At 42.6% G+C, this 24,171-nt stretch overlaps 1 protein-coding gene across 2 annotated transcripts in view; it reads right to left on the bottom strand.

The window, feature by feature from the left end:
* Positions 1-22,938, bottom strand: part of FAM184B (family with sequence similarity 184 member B) — a 132,605-nt gene extending 109,667 nt beyond the window's left edge. For both annotated transcript variants that reach the window (XM_073657128.1, XM_073657137.1), the window contains exon 1: positions 22,521-22,938. In XM_073657128.1, the coding sequence (XP_073513229.1) occupies positions 22,521-22,643 (123 nt within the window). In that variant the 5' untranslated portion in view covers positions 22,644-22,938. The remainder of the gene's footprint in view (positions 1-22,520) is intronic.
* Between the last annotated feature and the right edge of the window lie 1,233 nt (positions 22,939-24,171).

Here is a 24,171-nt window from a genome sequence, read left to right as displayed (position 1 = left end):
TGTTGTTAATTTTTTTTTTCCATATCATAATCTTTATTAACACACCAGCCACTGGGGCTTATTTAGACTCTAACTTCCTGCTGTTTCAGGAAACAACATATATACATTAGCAGAAGTGATCAAACTTCGACCCTATAGTTTGAATTGAAGCATGAAATGATCGTATGCAATATTTTATTTTTAATCTGCTTTATGATTCCAGAGATATGTGTTTTTTTATTAAGTGCTATTTTTTATGGTTTTTACCAAAGGGGTGGTGCTCACAATATTCTTCGGTTGGTGTGACTTGCTGCATTATTACACTGAAAGTCACATCCCCTTGGTAAAGACCCCCAAAATTACGAATTAAAACGGCTTGTATCTCTAGAACCGTAGGGCATATTAAAAAAAACCCCAGCAAACTCAGGGGAGTGATGGGGATAAAATAAGAGCATAAACTGTCCACTTTTGACCATGTAACAAGTCCTCGTTAAGTGAGAGGGAGCAGGGTCAGCTGTGATATCACCTATTGAGAATGGTGGGTCCTGTGTTATCAGCTGTGTACACAGGTGTTACCTGTCAGTGTAATTCTGCCTCTGATGATGTGAAGACTTGCTGAAAACTCTTCATGAAAGGACAGAGCCTAAAAAAACCACCAGTGGCCATTGTGAAACTTCAAGATTACTAAGTTTGCTTTTTTTTAACAAAGTAATACATATAATACACAAAACCTAATTTAAACAATAGGTTGTTTTTTTGAGGATAGCTTTCTTTTAAAGGGAATCTGTCTGCAGGTTTTTGTTATGTAATCTGACTCCAGCATTATGTAGGGGCAGAGACCCTGATTCTAGCGATGTATCACTTAGTTTACTGGGTGCGGCAGTTGTGATAGAATCACAGTTTTCTCTGCTGTAGATCCAGCAGAGCTGGGAATGCTGAGCTCTGTATAGACCCACCCACACTCCTGATTGGCTGCTTTCTGTGTTCATTGTATAGTGGACAGAAAGCTGCCAATCAGTGCTGGGGGCGGGGTTGGACTAAAAGGCACAAGGAAGCTTGTCCTCTATTGAGAATTTCCTGATGTTTAAAACGTTGATTGTATTGAAACAATGGCACAGCCCAGTAAGTGACACATCACTGGAATCAGGACCTCTGCCCATACATCATGGTGCTTGTAGATTTCATAGCAAAAACTTGTTGACAGATCTTTAATCTGCATGGTCCATGAGTATTTGTCTGTGTGCTTGCAAAAATATCTGTTTTGGCTTCATTATCAATAGAAGCTATTGTGAACAGAGCCCTAGTGGTGCCCATTGTGGGATAATGAATTTCCATAAATACCAATTTATATGGATTTGTGCTCTGTAATTAATTCTCTGTTTGCTGTCTGGGACATAGTAGGTTGCCCTCGATGATTTATTTTTTACAATGCTCCTGACATACATTGGCTTATCTGCAGTTTTATTCAGCCCTGGAGTGTTCATTACCAGTAACAATAAATATGTGACAGTGTATCTGCATGAAATCTTGGTTTCTGAAATGAGCCTAGAAGACGTGGTGGCTGGAAGGCAGCTTTCCTTGTAAGCTTTGTATAACTGATGTAAATATGTGTATATTATTACTCCGCTCATTGACTACAATGTGATTCATGTAACTTTTTCTAGATGCAGATGGTATTAAATTTGTTTGGAAAATGAAGTTGGTTTACAAATAAATGATTACATTATACAGCAAAATACAATATTCTACTACACACAATCGTTTGCATCTTAGTATCAACATTTGTAAGGCACAAATCCACCCCCTTCATCCAGTTCTTCTGCAGAGTTGTTCAAAAATAAACCAAATCCCCCATGATACAAAAGCTGATTCACCTCATCTTAGGAAAAAAAATCTATTTATCAATCAGAATAAAGTAGACCCTCGAAGCCCCTCCAGAAATCTAGCAAATACAACTATTACTATTATTACACATCCAGCTTTGATTGTCCTCATTTTGTGAATTCACCACAACACTTCCTCTGGCAGAGAGTTCTATAGTGTCTCTGCTCTTACAGTAAAGAATCCTGTGTAAGCAGGAGATGTGCTGCTGACAATGATGATACTCGGGGACCGCAGTACTTGGGCCAACGACCGCGTTTTGCCAGCCACCAGCCCTTTAATTCCTTTATGCACTGCGAACACGCGCACGCAGCTAGTGGCAGTGTGTCAATGTGTTTTGTGGGTGGAGTTAGCGCGTGTCACGCTCCCTTCTCATAGGTGAACACAGCAGCCCCTGTATCTCCTCTGATGTACGTGCTCCAGCCCAAATATCTTCTGTGATATATATGCTCCAGCCCCAATGTCTTCTATTGTATATGCTGCAGCCCCAATATATCCTATGTGCTGTATATGCTCCCGCCCCAGTGTCCCCTATGTGATGTATATGTTCCATTCCAGTGTCCCCTACATAATGAATATGCTATAGCCAAGTGTCTCCTATGTGATGTATATTCTACAGCCCCTGTCTTCTATGTGATGTATATGCTCCAGCCACAGTGTCCCCTATGTGATATATATTCTACAGCACCCAGTGTCTCCTATGTGATGTATATTTTACAGCACCAGTGTCTTCAATGTGATGTATATGCTCCAGTCCCAGTGTCTCCTATGTGATGTATATGCTCCAGTCCCAGTGTTTCCTATGTGATGTATATGCTCCAGCCTAGTGTCCCCTATGTGATGTATATGCTCCAGCCCAGTGTCCCTCATGTGATGTATATGCTCCAGCCTAGTGTCCCCTATGTGATATATATTCTACAGCCCCAGTGTCTCCTATATGATGTATATTTTACAGCACCTGTGTCTTCAATGTGATGTATATGCTCCAGTCCCAGTATCTCCTATGTGATGTATATGCTCCAGTCCCAGTGTCTCCTATGTGATGTATATGCTCCAGCCTAGTGTCCCCTATGTGATGTATATGCTCCAGCCCAGTGTCCCTCATGTGATGTATATGCTCCAGCCTAGTGTCCCGTATGTGATATATATTCTACAGCCCCAGTGTCTCCTATATGATGTATATTTTACAGGACCAGTGTCTTCAATGTGACGTATATGCTCCAGTCCCAGTGTCTCCTATGTGATGTATATGCTCCAGTCCCAGAGTCTCCTATGTGATGTATATGCTCCAGCCTAGTGTCCCCTATGTGATGTATATGCTCCAGCCCAGTGTCCCCATGTGATGTATATGCTCCAGCCTAGTGTCCCCTATGTGATATATATTCTACAGCCCCAGTGTCTCCTATATGATGTATATTTTACAGCACCAGTGTCTTCTATGTGATGTATATGCTCCAGCCCCAGTGTATCTTTTATGATGTATATACTGCACACCTCTGACTGCTAGCCTCCTACAAATGTAATGTGAGCAGTGATGAATTTCCCCCTGTGAGGAGACATGCAGTATAATATATCTGATAACACCAACTTGGACTTAACAAAAGTTAACTCATTAGGTACCAAAACAATATTTCCACAACAGAGAGGCAAAATTTAAAACAAAGAAAATGCTTTATTCCGCTCTGCAGCCATTATTACACTGTGTGTCCAGTTCTACATGGAAGATTTGGGGAAAGGTCCTCTATAAAGTGGCTCCATCAATTAAATAATAGAGCAATAAAATCACTACAAAGCAGTACAAATAGACTATATTCAATCATATTGCCTTTGTAAAACCATACTAAAAGCTTTATTTTAGAAATAGGTTGTATATGAATTGGCACCTGTCCCGATAATATTCTGCCTTAATTGTGCAGCATTATAATACAACAGAACTGCTCAGAATAGGGCTGAACAGCAATGTATACTGTCTAGTACCCGTGCTTTTCTAATCTACGATGTGCATTCCCTCCAGCAGCATACCAGTGATCTCCCCTGGGTAAGTGGCATGATATTATAACTGAATAGTATTGGTCCATTATGATCCGTCATCTTCATTAGTTGCTTACACTCTGTATACATGAACCATCGGCCGCATCAATTCTGAGCACCATTTCCATTACAAATGACAAAGAAAAATTATAAATAAGCACTTTATGTATAAAGGTCATTAAAGGTCAAACTACCTCTGCTTAATGTCAATGTATTAAGGAATTCGTAATTTACAAGGAAGAAGAGTCAGAGCTGCTTTCTTCTGCATACACATCGCTGCGGGATGAGTCAGCCTTGAGCAGTTTTATAACACATCAAACTTCAAAAAAAAGACCTTCTCTTCAGATCTGCAATGTTCGAAGAACTGCCCAAACCCAAGGACACCGTACATTATACTGTCGTTACTTTAAAGATACATTATTTGTGCTCTGAATGAAAATCAATATGTGATCCGGTGCCTGAAAGCTTTCAAGAGGTAATTGTGTGTTATATTAAGGATGTATTTTATGATTATGCTTCGTAGAGGAACAGTGTCCTTCCTGTGTCTTTGTCTTTTACATTTTAAAAAGGAAAATAAATTCGACTAAAACGGGGGCACTAAATCTACAATATAGAGTACAGTGAGTAATTTGGTGCAGCACTACTTAAGGAAACCTGTCTCCATGTGCATATGGAAGTAGTGGTATCGTTGTCCCCACCAAAAATGGTGGCTTTTCTGTAGAGCGGAGCATAAAGGTTTGCAGGACCCTGGACCTGAAGTAGTAGTATGGTTGTCCCCACCAAAAAATGATGGCTTTTTTGTAGAGTTGAGCATAAATGTTTGTAGGACCCTGGACCTGAAGTAGTGGTATGGTTGTCCCCACCAAAAAATGGTGGCTTTTTTGTAGAGCTGAGCATAAAGGTTTGCAGGACCCTGGACCTGAAGTAGTGGTATGGTTGTCCCCACCAAAAAATGATGGCTTTTTTGTATAGCTGAGCATAAAGGTTTGCAGGACCCTGGACCTGAAGTAGTGGTATGGTTGTCCCCACCAAAAAATGATGGCTTTTTTTTGTAGAGTTGAGCACAAAGGTTTGCAGGACCCTGGACCTGAAGTAGTGGTATGGTTGTCCCCACCAAAAAATGATGGCTTTTTTGTAGAGCTGAGCATAAATGTTTGTAGGACCCTGGACCTGAAGTAGTGGTATGGTTGTCCCCACCAAAAAATGGTGGCTTTTTTGTAGAGCTGAGCATAAAGGTTTGCAGGACCCTGGACCTGAAGTAGTGGTATGGTTGTCCCCACCAAAAAATGATGGCTTTTTTGTATAGCTGAGCATAAAGGTTTGCAGGACCCTGGACCTGAAGTAGTGGTATGGTTGTCCCCACCAAAAAATGATGGCTTTTTTTGTAGAGTTGAGCACAAAGGTTTGTAGGACCCTGGACCTGAAGTAGTGGTATGGTTGTCCCCACCAAAAAATGATGGCTTTTTTGTAGAGCTGAGCATAAATGTTTGCAGGACCGTGGACCTGAAGTAGTGGTATGGTTGTCCCCACCAAAAAATGATGTTTTTTTGTGCAGAGCTGAGCATAAAGGTTTGCAGGACCCTGGACCTGAAGTAGTGGTAAGGTTATCACCATCAAAAAATAATGGATTTTTTGTAGAGCTGAGCATAAAGGTTTGCAGGACCCTGGACCTGAAGTAGTGGTATGGTTGTCCCAACTAAAAAATGATGGCTTTTTTGTAGAGCTGATCATAAAGGTTTCCAGGACCCTGGACCTGGGGACAGTCTGTTACTACCAGGCCAAGGCATGAGAACTTCCTCCTACCAGCCAGCATCCCTAATGGTTCTTTTAATTAGCAGAAACAGGAAGGACGTCAATATGTCATGATGCAATGATGATGTTACGCTGGGTCTACTAATCAGAAAAGGCACTGGAGATGTCCAGAGGTAGGAAGAGGTTCACAGGGCTCTTGGTCTATCAGCTACGGACAGCAAAGTGGCCTCTAGATCAGGGTCCTACAAATCTTTTAGCTCAATTCTTCTTTTTTTAAAAGATCTGATATGCCAGGAATCTAGTGTAGAAGCCATAAGGAAATCTAGCAGGAACTGGACTTAGGGTACGTAGACTACTTCTTCCAAATGTAATGTCATGTCCCCAGTGCACTTTTAGCCTGATTTTCATCTCACTTGCACAGTAGATGTCTCATGATTGGTACAGTGCTACAAAAAAGTATGATTTTTACTGGAAGATAGTAGCCTACTCAACTATACCATTAATTCCGTATGTAGAAATGTGCTGACGGTTTTGTTTAATGTACACAAGATTCTGATATTTTTTTGTGAATTTCTCAATTCTGTAAGTAACCGTACTGGGTTATGACAAAGTCCAGGATGTATAGTGTTAAATTCAATGGTATATACATTCTTTGATCAGAAGGAAAACAAGTCAACATAAGTAGGGCAGTCTGGAATAGAGGCAGGGCTGGAAGCACAGAAATCACAAATCTCTATTATGTTCGGCATACATCGAGCTGTTGACAAGAATGAATACTGAGGTTATAATCATGTCATACACAGAAATCACTATGGCTGTGGGGGCGGAAACCAGAACCAAAGGGTTGCAGAGGATAAAATCACATTCAGACCTCAATACCTGGTAAAAGAGAGCAGTAAGGAAACAGACTGACATGGGGTTATTACATGATAATCTAGATAGAGCCAGACCCACAAATGCATCCTATTACGAGAAATATATACAGGGCAACATTGGCCCATTTTATAGGCTGAAAATGGGCAAATAAGTGTTTTTCAAAACGCTCCTATCCAAACATCAGCAAACGATCAGACAACGAACGAGCAGAAGGGTCCGACTCCTTACCCGACTAATTGGATCACTTATGCCGGTCATTAAAACAATCTTTGGCGGCATCACATCCCCCTTTTCACATGGGCAATGAGCTTCTGACATCGATTTAATGTCAGATTGAATTATTCATACGGACCATCAAATACTGGTTGTTGACAGCACATTTCTCGGTGTACATCGGATGTGCTGTCAACAATATGCATGATATATAGGGAGAAAATGATACAATTAAAGGGAACCTGTCACCAGGTTTTTCCCATATAAAGTAGGGTCAGAATCCTATATACCCCCCTATATTCTTAATTTTAGAATGCTGTATATAAGTCCCCAATGCGCTGTCTATAACACAAAAAAAGAGCTTTTATTATACTCACGGCACGGTCCGGTCCGATAGGCGTCGCTGGTCTTTATCTGGTGCCTCCTCTCTTCTTGCAATCGCCATGCATCTCTTCTTGCTTCCTGTGGATGACACGTCCTGCGTCATCCATACAGTGTCCTCCATCATGCTTCTCTCTGTCCTGACGAGAGCAGAGCAAAGTATTGCAGTGCGCATGGACCGGCGTACTCCGCCCTTTTCCCGCGCATGTGACTCGCCCCCTGGGCCGTGGGACACTCGGATCCGGGCAATAGGGGAACGATGGGGGTAGTAGTGGCAACCCGGTTCCGTGGCTCAGGGTGGTCAGGCCAGTGGTAGTCTGCTATGTGCTGTTGTTAACGTCCGACTACGCCACCCGTGGATTTGCGCTCATTAGGAACCGCTGCTGCAGGGCAGACCGCTGGGGCTGAGGTGGTGTGACTCCCCATGGGAAGAGTGCAGCCCCAGGGCAGTGTAGTGGATGGTGGGAGTGATGGTGGTGAGAGTCCCAGTGCTAATAGTGCTGGAGGAGCAAGGAGCACACAGACAACAGGTTGCAGTCCAGGGTCTTTACTAGAACAGGTGAACTGACCCACAAACAGTCCCGGCTAGGAGGGGACCTAGATGTCTGAGAGCAATTGGGAAATTGGCCCGGGTCAGGGTGAGGGTGTAGGCCTACCGTGCTCTCTGCGCTCCTTCTGGCTATCTCCTCCTTATAGGGTAACAGCCCACGGTCCTGAACTCACCGTGTATTCTCGCCTGTATGGCCTGCAACGTGGGTTCCTTTCTACTCCCGGCCTGGCACGGCTTTGCTGGTCCCTTCTGTTGTGGCAGAGCCTCTGGGCTTCTTAGGCCAAGGAACATACAGTCCCCTGCGGACTGGTTATCTGCTGCAGGACGTGGAATCCTCACAGCCTCAGACACCAAAGTCTGGTAAATTGAGTTCTTTGTCTGCCAAGACAGGCTCACTTTGCCTCTTGTCTCTGGCTTGTGGCTCTCCTACTGCCACACTTCCTCTTAGGGTGCAATACAACTATCCCTCTCTGCTCTGGGACACCTCTCAGTCCTGAGACAGGTCGTCCAGTTCTCTCTAACCCCGCCCCCAGTTCCAGCTTTTATAGGGGCAGCCTGCTCCCCCTACTGGCCTTAGACAGGAGGTATTGCATGCTAATGTTCCCCTGACTAGAGAACCTCCCCCTTGCTCTCAGACACAGCTTTATTATATTTGTGGCATCCAGGCCAGGGTGACACACATGCGCATTACAGTACTTTCCACTGTAAGGGCAGAGAGAAGTGCACCTGCGCAGGAGCATGATGGAGGACACTATGTACAGTGGTGGCCAAAAGTATTGGCACCCCTGCAATTCTGTCAGATAATACTCAGTTTCTTCCTGAAAATTATTGCAATCACAAATTCTTTGGTATTATTATCTTCATTTAATTTGTCTTCAATGAAAAAACACAAAAAGAATTGTCCTAAAGCCAAATTGGATACAATTCCACACCAAACCTAAAAAGGGGGTGGTCAAAAGTATTGGCACTGTTTGAAAAATCATGTGATGCTTCTCTAATTCATGTAAACAACAGCACCTGTAACTTACCTGTGGCACCTAACAGGTGTTGGCAATAACTAAATCACACTTGCAGCCAGTTAACATGGATTAAAGTTGACTCAACCTCTGACCTGTGTCCTTGTGTGTACCACATGGAGCATGGAGAAAAGAAAGAAGACCAAAGAACTGTCTGAGGACTTGAGAAACCAAATTGTGAGGAAGCATGAGCAATCTCAAGGCTACAAGTCCATCTCCAAAGACCTGAATGTTCCTGTGTCTTCCGTGCGCAGTGTCATCAAGAAGTTTAAAGCCCATGGCACTGTGGCTAACCTCCCTAGATGTGGACGGAAAAGAAAAATTGACGAGAGATTTCAACGCAAGATTGTGCGGATGGTGGATAAAGAACCTCGACTAACATCCAAACAAGTTCAAGCTGCCCTGCAGTCCGAGGGTACAACAGTGTCAACCCGTACGATCCGTCGGCGTCTGAATGAAAAGGGACTGTATGGTAGGATAGATACCCAGGAAGACCCCACTTCTTACCCCGAGACATAAAAAAACAGGCTGGAGTTTGCCAAAACTTACCTGAGAAAGCCTAAAACGTTTTGGAAGAATGTTCTCTGGTCAGATGAGACAAAAGTAGAGCTTTTTGGGAAAAGGCATCAACATAGAGTGTACAGGAAAAAAAAGAGGCATTCAAAGAAAAGAACACGGTCCCTACAGTCAAACATGGCGGAGGTTCCCTGATGTTTTGGGGTTGCTTTGCTGCCTCTGGCACTGGACTGCTTGACCGTGTGCATGGCATTATGAAGTCTGAAGACTACCAACAAATTTTGCAGCATAATGTAGGGCCCAGTGTGAGAAAGCTGGGTCTCCCTCAGAGGTCATGGGTCTTCCAGCAGGACAATGACCCAAAGTACACTTCCAAAAGCACTATAAAATGGTTTGAGAGAAAGCACTGGAGACTTCTAAGGTGGCCAGCAATGAGTCCAGACCTGAATCCCATAGAACACATGTGGAGAGATCTCAAAATGGCAGTTTGGAGAAGGCTCCCTTCAAATATCAGGGACCTGGAGCAGTTTGTCAAAGAAGAATGGTCTACAACTCCAGCAGAGCATTGTAAGAAACTCATTGATGGTTACCGGAAGCGGTTGTTCGCAGTTATTTTGGCTAAAGGTTGTGCAACCAAGTATTAGGCTGAGGGTGCCAATACTTTTGTCTGGCCCATTTTTGGAGTTTTGTGTGAAATGATCAATGATTTGATTTTTGTTTCATTCTCTTTTGTATTTTTTCCTTGCAAGCAAATTAAATGAAGAGAATAATACCAAAGAATTTGTGATTGCAATCATTTTCAGGAAGAAACTGAGTATTATCTGACAGAATTGCAGGGGTGCCAATACTTTTGGCCACCACTGTAGATGATGTAGGACGCGTCATCCACACGAAGCAGAGAAGGAGGACGATAATCGTCAGAAGAGAGAGAAGGTGCCTGATCCAGACCAGCGATTCCCATTGGACATAATATAAGCAATTTATGTGTTATGCAGAGGTGATTCGGGACTTAAATACAGCTTTCTATTAATCTGTATATAAGAGTGTACAGGGGCTCTCTAGAGATGGAAATATCGATTTGCAGGACTCTGCTCCATTGGCCAGGTCAGTAATCTGTGACCGCTGGACAGAAGACCTGTGAATCTTTTCTTACCACTTGATTAGCCATGCTGGTGCGAAATCGTGTGTTATCTCGCAAGGATAATGCTGCACCAGAAAAAGAAGAGACAGAAATGTCGCGAGGTCAGTGGAGATTCACAGGTCTCCCGTCCAGTGGTCACAGATTACTGACCCCGCCGATGGACCAGAGTCCTGCAAATCGATTCTCCCATATCTAGTCCTGTTCCCATACAGCTTGCATTGGTTCAAGTGGATGCGCCATAAACAAGCATTAATCAAATTGTATATAGTTTGTATACAGTTTATTGGGAGAAATCTCATTGTCTAAAGGCACTTTATGACTTCATGAGGGAATGTGGGTTGATGACAGTGGAACAGCTTGCACCATATGACACTCTTAATATATTACAGTATATGAAGTGCTTTCTCTCTATTTATCTCCTTATTTATTTGTTTATTGACTCCTTATGGCTACAAATAAAGAAATCAATGGGACATCCCGAGCGTATAACTGCATCGAATAAAGTCAGTTCTATATTAAGAAAATTCCAAATAGGAAACAAATATAGATTCTTAATTTAAAAAAAATGTGACTAAGGACTATAGGTTAAATTTTATGCAGGGGACTAGCTATGGGGAGAGGAAGCAGGTGAAACCAAAGTACTTAGATATGAATGAATTGACTAGTGGGACCCTGATCCCTGATTCTGTGGCTGCCGAATCAGACACCTGCCAGTATCACTGACACCTCTTCTGATTACTAGGCGAGACATCATGCATGCGTCACGCCACAACGATAGGGGCCACAAATAAGAAAAGGTGCTGAGGATTCTACTAGAGAGAGCGAGAACCTCGCTGACCATAAAAGCTTACACTCTACAGGAGAGAGGAGCCCTCTGACCATAAAAGCTTACACTCTACAGGAGAGTGAGAGAACCCCGTTGACCATAGGAGCTTACACTCTACAGGAGAGAAAACCCCATTGACCATAAGAGCTTACACTCTACAGGAGAGAGGACCCCTCTGACCATAAAAGCTTACACTCTACAGGAGAGTGAGAGAACCCCGTTGACCATAGGAGCTTACACTCTACAGGAGAGAAAACCCCATTGACCATAAGAGCTTACACTCTACAGGAGAGAGGACCCCTCTGACCATAAAAGCTTACACTCTACAGGAGAGTGAGAGAACCCCGTTGACCATAGGAGCTTACACTCTACAGGAGAGAAAACCCCATTGACCATAAAAGCTTACACTCTACAGGAGAGAGGACCCCTCTGACCATAAAAGCTTACACTCTACAGGAGAGTGAGAGAACCCCGTTGACCATAGGAGCTTACACTCTACAGGAGAGAAAACCCCATTGACCATAAGAGCTTACACTCTACAGGAGAGAACACCCTGCTGACCATAAGAGCTTACACTCTACAGGAAAGAGAGAAGACCCTGCTGACCATAAGAGCTTACACTCTACAGGAGAGAGAGAAGACCCCGCTGACCATAAGAGCTTACACTCTACAGGAGAGAGAGAAGACCCCGCTGACCATAAGAGCTTACACTCTACAGGAGAGAGAAAGGACCTGCTGACCATAAGAGCTTGCACTCTACAGGAGAGAGAGGACCCTGCTGACCATAAGAGCTTACACTCTACAGGAGAGAGAGAGAGGACCCTGCTGACCATAAGAGCTTACACTCTACAGGAGAAAAAGAGATAGAGAGAGGACCCTGCTGATCATAAGAGCTTACACTCTACAGGAAAGAGAGAGAGAGGACCCACTGACCAGAAGAGCTTACACTCTACAGGAGAGAGAGAGGACCCCGCTGACCACAAGAGCTTACACTCTACAGGAGAGAGAGAGAGGACCCTGCTGATCATAAGAGCTTACACTCTACAGGAGAAAAAGAGAAAGAGAGAGAGAGGACCCTGCTGACCATAAGAGCTTACACTGTACAGGAGAGAGAGAGGACCATGCTGACCATAAGAGCTTACACTCTACAGAAGTGAGAGACTTACCCAGTGACTCTGGAGATGGAAAATGATTCTGCCGTACAGACTGTGCTCTGATGAGAACCACTAATTTGTGATGTCCCAGATACGGAGCACCACTGTACAAGGTGTGATCATCTGCTGTCATTGCTGCAGGGCATTATGCAAAAAGAAATTAGCCCAATCCCGATCTCTGATGTTTCAGAGGTGTGGGAAATGGTGCCAGACAAATTCTTTTTGTGTAAATCGTTAATCGAATCTCAAAGTGTTTAAATTTGCTTAAAAAATGTGCAAATTTCACTCAAATTAAATCATTCGGGGATTGGTCCACTCATCTCTGTTAACCACTTAACTGCTGCAGTCACGATTGACATCAGCATCTATGCGGTTAATTTCTGAAACTAGGGTGGTGACTGTCAATCAGCACCACCTCCACTACTTGTGATCTTACACAATTTCAGTGCTAGCTGTAGATTTACAGTGGATGTTGTCAAGGAGTTAGTGGCATGTTATAATAATTGTAATTATTACCTGATTTGATTTTTATAGTCATTGAGGCTGCAATATCCAAATTATCCCAAGTTCAAAGGAACCAAACATAAAGAAATTGTCTAGTCTAGAAACTCACATTTAATTACCTTATTAAGGAATTTTGAGTTCATAAAAGGAAATTTTCAAATTAGTTATAGTAGATAGCAGCCACAAAAAGTGTTTGTCACTCTGGAGGACCTGGCATGTCCAAGTGTTACATGGACAAACCATTGATTTCACTGGGCCCTGTGTAATGCCTCATCTTACCAGTGGTGGCACTGCAGGAGAATGTGCCACTCACTTGTTTCTAGTGCATCATACTCCTGATTTCTGGCGATCACTGCAGCAGAACACCCTGTGATCGGCCCTTCAAGAAAGGATTGTCTCTTACATGAGAGTGAACACTAGCACTAAATAGGTCTAGTTTTGAAGGAAGATTATATTTAAAAATAAACAATTTTTATTTCAATCCAATTTAAAAAATAAGTAAAAATCCAGGTACTTTCAAAATCAAAATTCAACTATCCTTCACAGATCTATATCATATAGGTAAGCCTCCTCGTGAATACAATTAGTAATGGTTAGACACTGACATAAATATCCATTTTTGTTGCACCCATTCCCTAATAATAAAGTGCTAATACAAAGGATATTTTTAAAGACATGATTATTCTCAATATTATTATAGCATAGTATTCAAAATGTAAAGTTCAAGTGCCAAAAGTTTTGTATATACAGTACAGACCAAAAGTTTGGACACACCTTCTCATTTAAAGATTTTTCTGTATTTTCATGACTATGAAAATTGTACATTCACACTGAAGGCATCAAAACTATGAATTAACACATGTGGAATTATATACTTAACAAAAAAGTGTGAAACAACTGAAAATATGTCTTATATTCTAGGTTCTTCAAAGTAGCCACCTTTTGCTTTGATGACTGCTTTGCATACTCTTGGCATTCTCTTGATGAGCTTCAAGAGGTAGTCACCGGAAATGGTCTTCCAACAATCTTGAAGGAGTTCCCAGAGATGCTTAGCACTTGTTGGCCCTTTTGCCTTCACTCTGCGGTCCAGCTCACCCCAAACCATCTCGATTGGGTTCAGGTCTGGTGACTGTGGAGGCCAGGTCATCTGGCGTAGCACCCCATCACTCTCCTTCTTGGTCAAATAGCCCTTACACAGCCTGGAGGTGTGTTTGGGGTCATTGTCCTGTTGAAAAATTAATGATGGTCCAACTAACGCAAACCGGATGGAATAGCATGCCGCTGCAAGATGCTGTGGTAGCCATGCTGGTTCAGTATGCCTTCAATTTTGAGTAAATCCCCAACAGTGTCACCAGCAAAGCACCCCCACACCATCACACCTCCTCCTCCATGCTTCACGGTGGGAACCAGGCATGTACAGTCCATCCGTTCACCTTTTCTGCGTCGCACAAAGACACCGTGGTTGGAACCAAAGATCTCAAATTTGGACTCATCAGACCAAAGCACAGATTTCCACTGGTCTAATGTCCATTCCTTGTGTTCTTTAGCCCAAACAAGTCTCTTCTGCTTGTTGCCTGTCCTTAGCATTGGTTTCCTAGCAGCTATTTTACCATGAAGGCCTGCTGCACAAAGTCTCCTCTTAACAGTTGTTGTAGAGATGTGTCTGCTGCTAGAACTCTGTGTGGCATTGACCTGGTCTCTAATCTGAGCTGCTGTTAACCTGCGATTTCTGAGGCTGGTGACTCGGATAAAGTTATCCTCAGAAGCAGAGGTGACTCTTGGTCTTCCTTTCCTGGGGCGGTCCTCATGTGAGCCAGTTTCTTTGTAGCGCTTGATGGTTTTTGCAACTACACTTGGGGACACTTTCAAAGTTTTCCCAATTTTTCGAACTGACTGACCTTCATTTCTTGAAGTAATGATGGCCACTCATTTTTCTTTACATAATACAAATTTTAACAGTCTATTCAGTAGGACTATCAGCTGTGTATCCACCAGACTTCTGCACAACACAACTGATGGTCCCAACCCCATTTATAAGGCAAGAAATCCCACTTATTAAACCTGACAGGGCACACCTGTGAAGTGAAAAGCATTTCTGGTAACTACCTCTTGAAGCTCATCAAGAGAATGCCAAGACTGTGCAAAGCAGTCATCAAAGCAAAAGGTGCCTACTTTGAAGAACCTAGAATATAAGACATATTTTCAGTAGTTTCACACTTTTTTGTTAAGTATATAATTCCACATGTGTTAATTCATAGTTTTGATGCCTTCAGTGTGAATGTACAATTTTCATAGTCATGACAATACAGAAAAATCTTTAAATGAGAAAGTGTGTCCAAACTTTTGGTCTGTACTGTATACTGTATAATAAATCTCCCATGTGTCATGGGTCATATACTAGTGGTGTCCTTAAAGCAAAATCAGCAGCAAAGTGGTTTAATGGGGAGTATATTGTGAAAACGGGATAATGTCAATTAGAATAGATAATGATAATTCTGAGTAGGGTACTTACATAGCTCAATAGGTAGTCTGTGGGGTAATTTCAGTTCTATCACTCATATATACAAAACTTTTGGCACTGTGGGGGCCCACCAGAAGCGGGGGGCCATTGCTTGAGGTAGTCGGCCCTGGAAGTTTCCAAAGTCGCGGCTGTTCTATTCCAGGCGGGCGGAGAAGGAAGGGTGAGACTGTGTTATGTTGTACCATCTTGGGGATTTGCTGGGACTGTTCTGTGTGGTTATTGTCCACTTTGTGGTTCAATAAAGTACTGATAAACGCTGTTTTACCCTCACCCTGTGTTGTCTGAGTAGCGTTACGCCCACGGAAGACCCCAGATCTTCACACAGGGCTTTAAATAGGATTAGAGAGATGATGTCACTGAGCGACACTGGGCAATCTGCAGAACCTGACGTGGAGCACAACGGACGGCAAAGGACCGAGGGGAAGGAAGCAGAGCCCCGAGATACTTGGGACTGGTGTGCAACAAGGTCACTTCGATTAGCCACTTGGTGTCTTTTAAAACCTAAAGTGGTTCAAAAGCCTTAACATATAAACAGCAAATAGTTTTTACATTGACATGCATATGTTCATTTTTTTGATCATTTTTGGAGCGTTTTTTCAGGCAAATTCAGAGCAGACTTGCTGGAAAGAGATGTAGTATGAATATACCCTAAAGTGTGGAACCCCTGCAAATCATTGTAGTTTTCTATGACGATTTTTGTTTTGTTCACCAGAATCTATTTAAATTCATATTTGCAAAAACAAATCTACATACTGGATGGTAAAAATGATTTCTATTATACCTCATCCAGCAGTAATTTGGAATATAAAAAATACATGAAGGGGCTGTGTCCATTGAGGAGGAATAATAGGATAATTGCTCATTGTGACTCAGCTGTTTGTCATTCTGTGCACTTCTATCTTCAGAGATAAATTTATAGTTCTGTCAAAACAGTGTTTTGCAATCAAGTTCATTTTCAAAACAATGACATATAACATTTTCACATTAGTATTCTTTATATATCACACACAGATAAATTGGGAATTTGTCTGCATTTCACAGATCTTTTCCAAAGAATGAATAGGTGACATTGAAAAAGTTATGCGCCTGGAAATAAGTAGAGAAGTTTCCATCATGGCAAAAAGGAATAAAATGTTAAAGAGCGTCTGTCCGGGCAAAACGACGAGCTAGCCTAAACATACCAGCTTCCAATTTCTAATAATACAGCGCAGAAATGCTGCAACCTTTGATCCCATCCTTAAAGGGTTTGTTTGGTCTAAAATGATAAGTCTGCAGTCACTCTGTGTGACTGCAGGCTTATGAATTCCCCAATGCACACACTGTGTGCTGCGAGGATATGTTGGTGTCACGGGTGTGTCAGGTGTGACAGACAGTCGTTCTGAATCCAACTGTAGAAGGTCATTGCGCTTGGCTCTGCAGACACCTTCTTGATCTTTTCATCTCTGTAGTGTAGTGATATCCTTCTCCCTCTAGGACCTAGTAGTGACCTCTACCTTCTGCTGCTAATTGACACACCCTTGCTGGATGTTTAAATACCTTCAGTCTCTTCAGAGAGTCACCGGTGATATCTCTATTTCCCTCTGTCCAGGTTTGAAGCACTAGTAGTCGGCTAGTGCCTTCTTGGAGTTCCCTTGGAGGATGGTTGGCGGGATCTCTCTGGTGTCTTCTCAAGCTAAGTGTATTCCCCTGTCTGTCTACCAGTTTGTCTTTAGCTGCAGTGGGGGCTGACTTGTGCTCACCCTATCCCCTTCTATCTAGGGCCTATTACTAGGGGCATTCAGGGATTAGGTTCACTGCTCGGCGATAGGTGTGGAACCTATTTAATGATGTTAGGGGAGTCAAGGTTACTGTCAGATCTGCCTAGGGGTCTCTACTCCCCATTTTCCTAGTTTTTGGGCTCCCCCCCCCTCTTGCCGTCATTGTGAACTTAGTCCTTCCCTCACCTTGTGCGACAGCTCGTACCCGGGATCAGCAGATACCTATGCATTATACGTATGTGTTACGCGTATGCAAATCTGTAATATATGAAACTGCAAATGGTTCTGTAAATGATTAATAGCTGGTATAAAAAACGGTTTGCATACGGATAGCATCTGAGAAAAAATTAGTCCCACTTTTCTGGATGAAACTCTGAACAATTTTGATGTGCCCTTATGAACCTACCTGAACTCCTCAAAGACAGATGATATGGTCACACTCAAACATGATTCCTAATGATTTCCTATATTATTAGATTTATTTCTTATACCTGATGAGGCTGAAATATTTAGTTTGAAAATCCAGAAGAACTGCAGAATCGCTGTATAATCGTTTTTGAAAGTTTTCCTATCAAATATAATTTTTTTTCGAATGCAAACATCATTTCGATTTTTGTGCGACTTGCATATTGCGGTTTTGGAAATTTGCGGTTTGCAAGGCAGCCACATCCACTTTCAATCTGCTGCAAATGTAGCGAAGTGCACTCTTTGATGTGTGATGGAAAAAAAGTTGCTGTGTAGTCATAGCCTAAGGCTACGCGGGAACCATGAGCTTTTTGTGCGTTTTTGACGTTTTGGATTTTTGCTGCGTCTTACAGTTCCAATAAAGTGGATGGGATTTATAGAAATCTCCTGCCCACTGTACTTCTTATTTACACTGTGTAATCTGACCTGTGGTGTGTGTTAAAAATATCAATCTGTCATGTGGGCATGCTGAGTTTTCTCTGTGGACTTTCCCTATAGACATTAGATGCGCAGAATCCGCATTAAAAAGCGCACATGAGTTTTTAGTGTATTTCTGTGGTGGAAACACATTAAAAACGCATATAATCCGCACATAAGTATGGCAATAAAGTTTTGTCAAAGCCAAATACCAGGAAGTATCAAAAACAAATCAGCTTTATTTAAAGCATGACACAGAAAAAAGACAAAAAATGCCGCATCAAAAATGCAACAAAAACGCATGTAAAAAAAAAAAGCTATTTAAATAATAGGTGCAGAAATTCTGCAAAATCAAAAACACAATAACAAATCTGCCACGTGTGCACAGGCCCTTCAGTGGCTCTGTGAATACTCTCCCTTGAAGCAATATTAACTGAATAACACACTCTGCACATACAGCATATGGGGGGCACACTACATACCGTTATGCATCATATTGAAAGCTTCCATATTAGGAACAGCAGGGAGCCAGACTGCAGTGTTGGAAAAGCGTGCTACATACTAAATTAATGTATTAAGCTTAATTAGCTATATTATGACTATCCTTAAATCACCACTCTTTTTTTTTTATTTCACCAGCAGATAGATATCAGTAATGTTTGTTCCCTGTGTGTAGCAAAATACTTAACGGATACCATCTTCTGCTGTTTCCAGTGCCGCTCTGGTTGTCTTCTGCACCATGTGACCAGAGTTGTGACCTGCCAGATCATTCCACTGTTTGCTGGGAGAACCGAAAGTCACTTCTCAATGTAAATCTATAAGAGCCAAAACGAGGCCAGAATGAGGCTCTTATAGACTTACACTGAGGGCTCTTTCACAAGTCAGTGTCTCCGGTACGTGTGGTGACAGTTTCCACACGTACCGGAGACACTTACACACGTAGACCCATTCAAATGAATGGGTCTGCACACGTCAGTGTGTTTCCACGGACCGTGTGTCCGTGGGCAAAACACATTGACATGTCCATTTTTTTCACACTGCACGGGCCGCAAAATGTCCCACACTGATGATACACAGATAACATCCGTGTGTCATCAGTGTGACATGTACCGGCACCTGGGAATCAGCGGTACAGTTAGTGCTGTTCCCAAGCGCCCGGTGCTGAAGGCATCTGTCATCATTGGTCCTTGCTTGCACTGCAATCAGCGCCAGCAGGGGACAATGTTGACAGTTGTTTTCAGCCCCCGCTGTGTTCAGCAAGTGTAAGAATAAAATAAAAAACACTTATACTCACCTGTCCAAGATACTGTCCCACGCTGTAATCCATCTGACTGACAATTCTGCATCAGCGTCTCAGCACATTTTAGGGGCCCGCTGGAGCAAATCATTCTCCTCTGCTCCTCAGTGTGTGCGGTCGCCTTAAGCCACCGCAGACCATGATGCAGAATTGTTGGTCAGATGGATTACAGTGTTGGACAGTATATCGGACAGGTGAGTATAAGTGTTTTTTATTTTATTCTTATTTTTACACTTGCTGGACACAGCAGGGGTTGAATACAACTGTTAACATTGTTACCTGCTGGTGCTGAATGCAGCACCAGCAGGGGACAATGATGACAGATGCCTTCAGTACCACTGATTCCCTGGCGCCGGTAAGTGTGATCCTGATGCAGCAGACGGGCGGCACACGGTTGCCACACGTATGCCACACAGGTAGACACGGACAGACGGACATCTCCAGTACTGGTTTTTCCAGTACCGGAAATATAAGGAAGTGTGAAACAGCCCTAAGAGAAATAGTGACGATTAGTAGCGACTTTGGTCAGTCAGAGCTGCGGTTACAAGATGGCGGAGACGGACCAGACCAGCGCTGGAAACAGTAGAAGACGGTCATCGGTAAGTATTTTACTACATACGGGGAATATACATTACTGATACCTATCCAGTGGTGAAAGAAAAAAAAAATAGAGGTACTTTAGACCCCACCTACCTCTGAAATGTATTCTTAAAGGGTACTTGTCACCAGAAAAAATGCTTTTAACCTGCAGATATGAGATAAATCTGCAACTTAATAACGTTACTAACCTGCCCGGTGCCTGCACTTACCCGAACGCTGCGAGGAGAAAATTAACTTTATTCACACTGGTTCTGGTTTCGGTCACGGGGGTGGTATCGGCGGGTTCAGTCACTGCTCTGAGGCGGCTGTAACCGCGCACCCAGTCCTGACTAACAGCCAGCCCCAATACAAAGCCAGCGTCAGTTAGGGCCAGTGACATGGCTAAAGCCGCTGCTCTGTATCTGAACCCATGCCGTCGCCGCCCCGTGGCTATAACCGGAGCGCTGCCAGGGAGAATAACGTTCATTTTCTCCCCGCAGCGTTCGGGTAAGTGTATGAGCCTGGCTGGTTTATTAACACTATTAAGCCGCAGATTAACCCCATATCTGGAGATTAATAGCGTTTTTTCTGGTGGCAGGTTCCCTTTAAAGGGATTATCCAGTTCTTTAAAAACTGATGACCCATCCTTAGATTGGGTCTGCTCTCACCCCCAACAATTAGTTGTTTGAAGGGGCAACATTGTTCAGACCCTTTTTACTCCTCTTTATAGCAAAGCATGGTACAGCACCATACTTTTACTTTAGCGCCTGTACTAAGCATGGCAACTTCTGTCCCATTCACCTGATCATAACAAAATGAAACTGGGGATCCCAACTTTAACAGAAAGTTTTTGAGAGAATGATTGTGCACCGTCTCTAAAAAAAATGGAAAAAATATCAGCAGCTCCCGGGTCATACAACAAACCTAGGCTCTGAGTGTAATGGGGGGTTTTGCTTGCATGTGTGCTGGGTGACCAGTGACAGCCATCCACATCCATGATGGCTGCATACAGTTACAAGAAAGAAGAGACGCTCCAGAGCACAAACTGCTGATCTATAAAAAATATTTTGCATGCTGAAAAAAAGAACATGTACATTTAGGCTATGTTCACACATGTTGGGTTTTTCAGCGTTTTTTTGCTGCAGATTTTTATGCAAATTTTTAGCTGCGTTTTGCAGTAGCAGCAAAGTCTATGAGAAACCAGAATTGTCTGTTCACACATCATGGTTTTTTTGATGCGTATTTTGTGCCTTGGTTGGGTTTTTGGAAAATAGAGCATGTCACTTCTGTCAGCGTTTTTTCACCCATAGGAAGTAATTGGTAGTGAAAAAAACGCTGAAAAAATGTATCACAAATGAACCAAAATTTGCATCAGGGTTTTTGATGGCAAAATAGAATGGGGTTCTTTTTTTTTCACAGAACTTTATGTACATGCATAAATAGAGACAGAAGGACAGTGAAAAAAAACGCTGAAAAAACGCAGCTGATTTCCGGCCAGAGATTAGGTTTTGCTGCAGATTTGTGACGCTGAAAAACCCAATATGTGTGAACATAGCCTTAATGGTTTTAGTACCAATGTGATTTACGATGTTTCTGACGACCGACCCGATAGTCTAACTATTATTACTTCTGAATTTGGGCCCTGAAACTTCTGGAGTATTTGGTGACTCCAGATTACAAATAAGTGTTACATTACTTTTTAAGTAAAGTTAGAAAATCATTTTCAAACATTTAGATATATGGAAACGGAGCTTTAAACATTTCTATGGCGCATTAATAAAATCCTGTGCAAAATGAGTATTCACTACTACCATCTATGACTCACGCAGGGCAATGTCCATCAAGTGTGTGTGCAATATTCCTAGAAAATGAACACAATCTATGTCCTCTCTTATAGATGTCGATATGATGGAGAGACGCTCAACTCTATATAAAATGCAAAACATTATGAAATCCATAAATCTTCTGCAGATATTGAATCAGTTGACGTATGACCGGAGATGTTCAGCCCTCGGATTTATTGTACCAGTCCAATTAATATACAGCAGAATATAAATAGATATAAAATGAATTAAAAAAAACACTATTATAGTATTTGGATAACTATGTATTTGTTAACACTGAAACATTCTCTTGAATGTTATGTCTCTACAAGTGACATTTTTCTATCAGCCCACGTCCGTTTATGCCTCTCGTCGATCATGTAAATGAAATATATAATGACTTTGGCAGGCTATTATTTTATCACCTACGGTATTATTCTACTGCACTGCCACTGCACCATTTTAAATATGGATAATACATTAGCATGGGGCATTTTTACCCCAAAAATTCACATGAGACACATTTACACCCTTGACAATCCGATAAAGGACAAATTACGAGAGGAAAACAAGTTTCATCGGCAATGTATCCTCTTGGGTAAATACCTGTGGGATATAAATGACTATTCTGCAAAACGAAGAAATGTAGACGGAAGTCTGAGACGTCTTCAAGGACGTTAAATGAAGTATTCGAAAAGCATACTAAGTAACGATAATCACAAGTGGATGGAAAGGGGTACGACATACGAGCGTGCTGGCATATCGTACCCCTGTCTGATGCCTATTTCATGGATTTTTGTCACGCTGGGTGGCATGACGGATGGGATGCTCGGTATCTTACCTTAGTTAGTTGAGCAATTTTCTTACACATCTTGACGTGCAGTTCATGAGTGTATTCCTGCGATAGTGGAGGGCTCGGCTTGGATCCATTATACATGCCATGCTGATTTTTTCCCGAGGCCATTCTTCTGTTCTTGCCTCTGTTTTTTAACACAGATCAGCAAGTGGATTTCGAACTAGGCACACATTGACGAGGCTTTTGTGTACACCAACATTGGCTGCAGAGAAGAGGCGACCAAGGCCCCCGCACACGCTTCTCCTGTAACTGCAGATGTCCTGATCCTTCAGAAAGCAGCCAGGCTGGAGAAGCCGCAGCATGTGCTGTATATCTGTGGCTTCCTTATTGGACTAAAAGCTGACAGGGAGATGCCGGGAATTCTTTTTAGCATGCATTTCAGGAGACTAGCAGACAGAAGCAAGAACCGCGCTGGAGACAGGAATATCCTCACCCAAAACACATAGAATATTAACCCCACATTCAGCGTAGGAGACTCTTTTCCCTTAATGGATGCATAGCAGGGTTATTTTAAAGCATAATTTTTGCGCAATTTTTTTTTATCAATATTTTTAGCCCAGATTTGATTTGATTTTATTCCACGGTGATTTGATATACAGGATAGCTCCAAACCATTTTCATTTTTATTGCATAGCAATTTCATTGCTATAATGTATTGTACCCGCAGCTCTTGTCAGGATGTAACGGCAAAACATTTTTTTTTTCGATTCTGCAAAAATACAGTTAGAACGGTGGAAAATACGGGCTGCAATGTAATTTTCTCTACCGTAGGCAACAAATAACTTGCCTAAATAATAATTCCTCAATGTAGGATTATTATCATAATCACTAGAGAAGGGTGAATTTATTCGAGTGGTATTGAGTTCTACTCTAATTTTACCAAAATTTGCATTTTCCAGAATAAGGACTTCTTGTAATTCGTTTAATGTGAATTCAGCAAAGTGGTCACAATTTTGCTGAATCGTGGAGGGCTGGCAGAATGTAAAAAATAAAAAAACATACCACCACCGGGTGCTGAAACCCCGAGACTTTTGGCCACGAACAGGCTCGGGACGTATCGTCATAAGGTCACCACATGCACTACTAGTCTGGCAACAGGCCTGGGACGCCCCTGCACATGTGGGTCCTAACATTGCCACATTGTTCTGGTCTAGTGTAACAAAGCCCAGAGTTTCAGCCCCTGATAACATTAGTAAGAGGCACTAAATACGAGACAGTGGACATCAAGCTGCAGGACGTTGGGTGGTGAGGTTTTAGTTGCTTTCTATTTTTCTACATTTTACATTTGTAGCACCCCGAGGACTCGGTTGCTACAGAGGTATTGCATCTCAACCAGATGTGCGATATCTCACTCTCAGGTAAGGATGGAGTGTGGATCAGGACCCCGACACCTGCATGCATTACACCACATTTCCGGGGGACAGGGCGACCGATATGCTCCAAGCAGAGCGCATACACTGCCCTGAGGCTACACTCCTCCCGTGGGGAGTTGTATTACGCTCTGCTGCACCCACAACACCAGCCTCAGCGGTCTGCCCTGCAGCGGCGATTCATCCTGACCGCAATCCATGGGTGGCGTAATCGGACATTTAATATCATCAAAACCACATAAATAGACTGCCATTTGAGTTGACCA

The sequence above is a fragment of the Phyllobates terribilis genome, unplaced genomic scaffold (genome assembly GCF_046119375.1).
Source record: "Phyllobates terribilis strain yellow unplaced genomic scaffold, ASM4611937v1 Scaffold_1__5_contigs__length_1240528914, whole genome shotgun sequence".
Taxonomy (NCBI): domain Eukaryota; kingdom Metazoa; phylum Chordata; class Amphibia; order Anura; family Dendrobatidae; genus Phyllobates; species Phyllobates terribilis.
The sequence above is the reverse complement of the archived record's forward strand: the minus strand, read 5'-3'. Positions and strand labels throughout refer to the sequence as shown.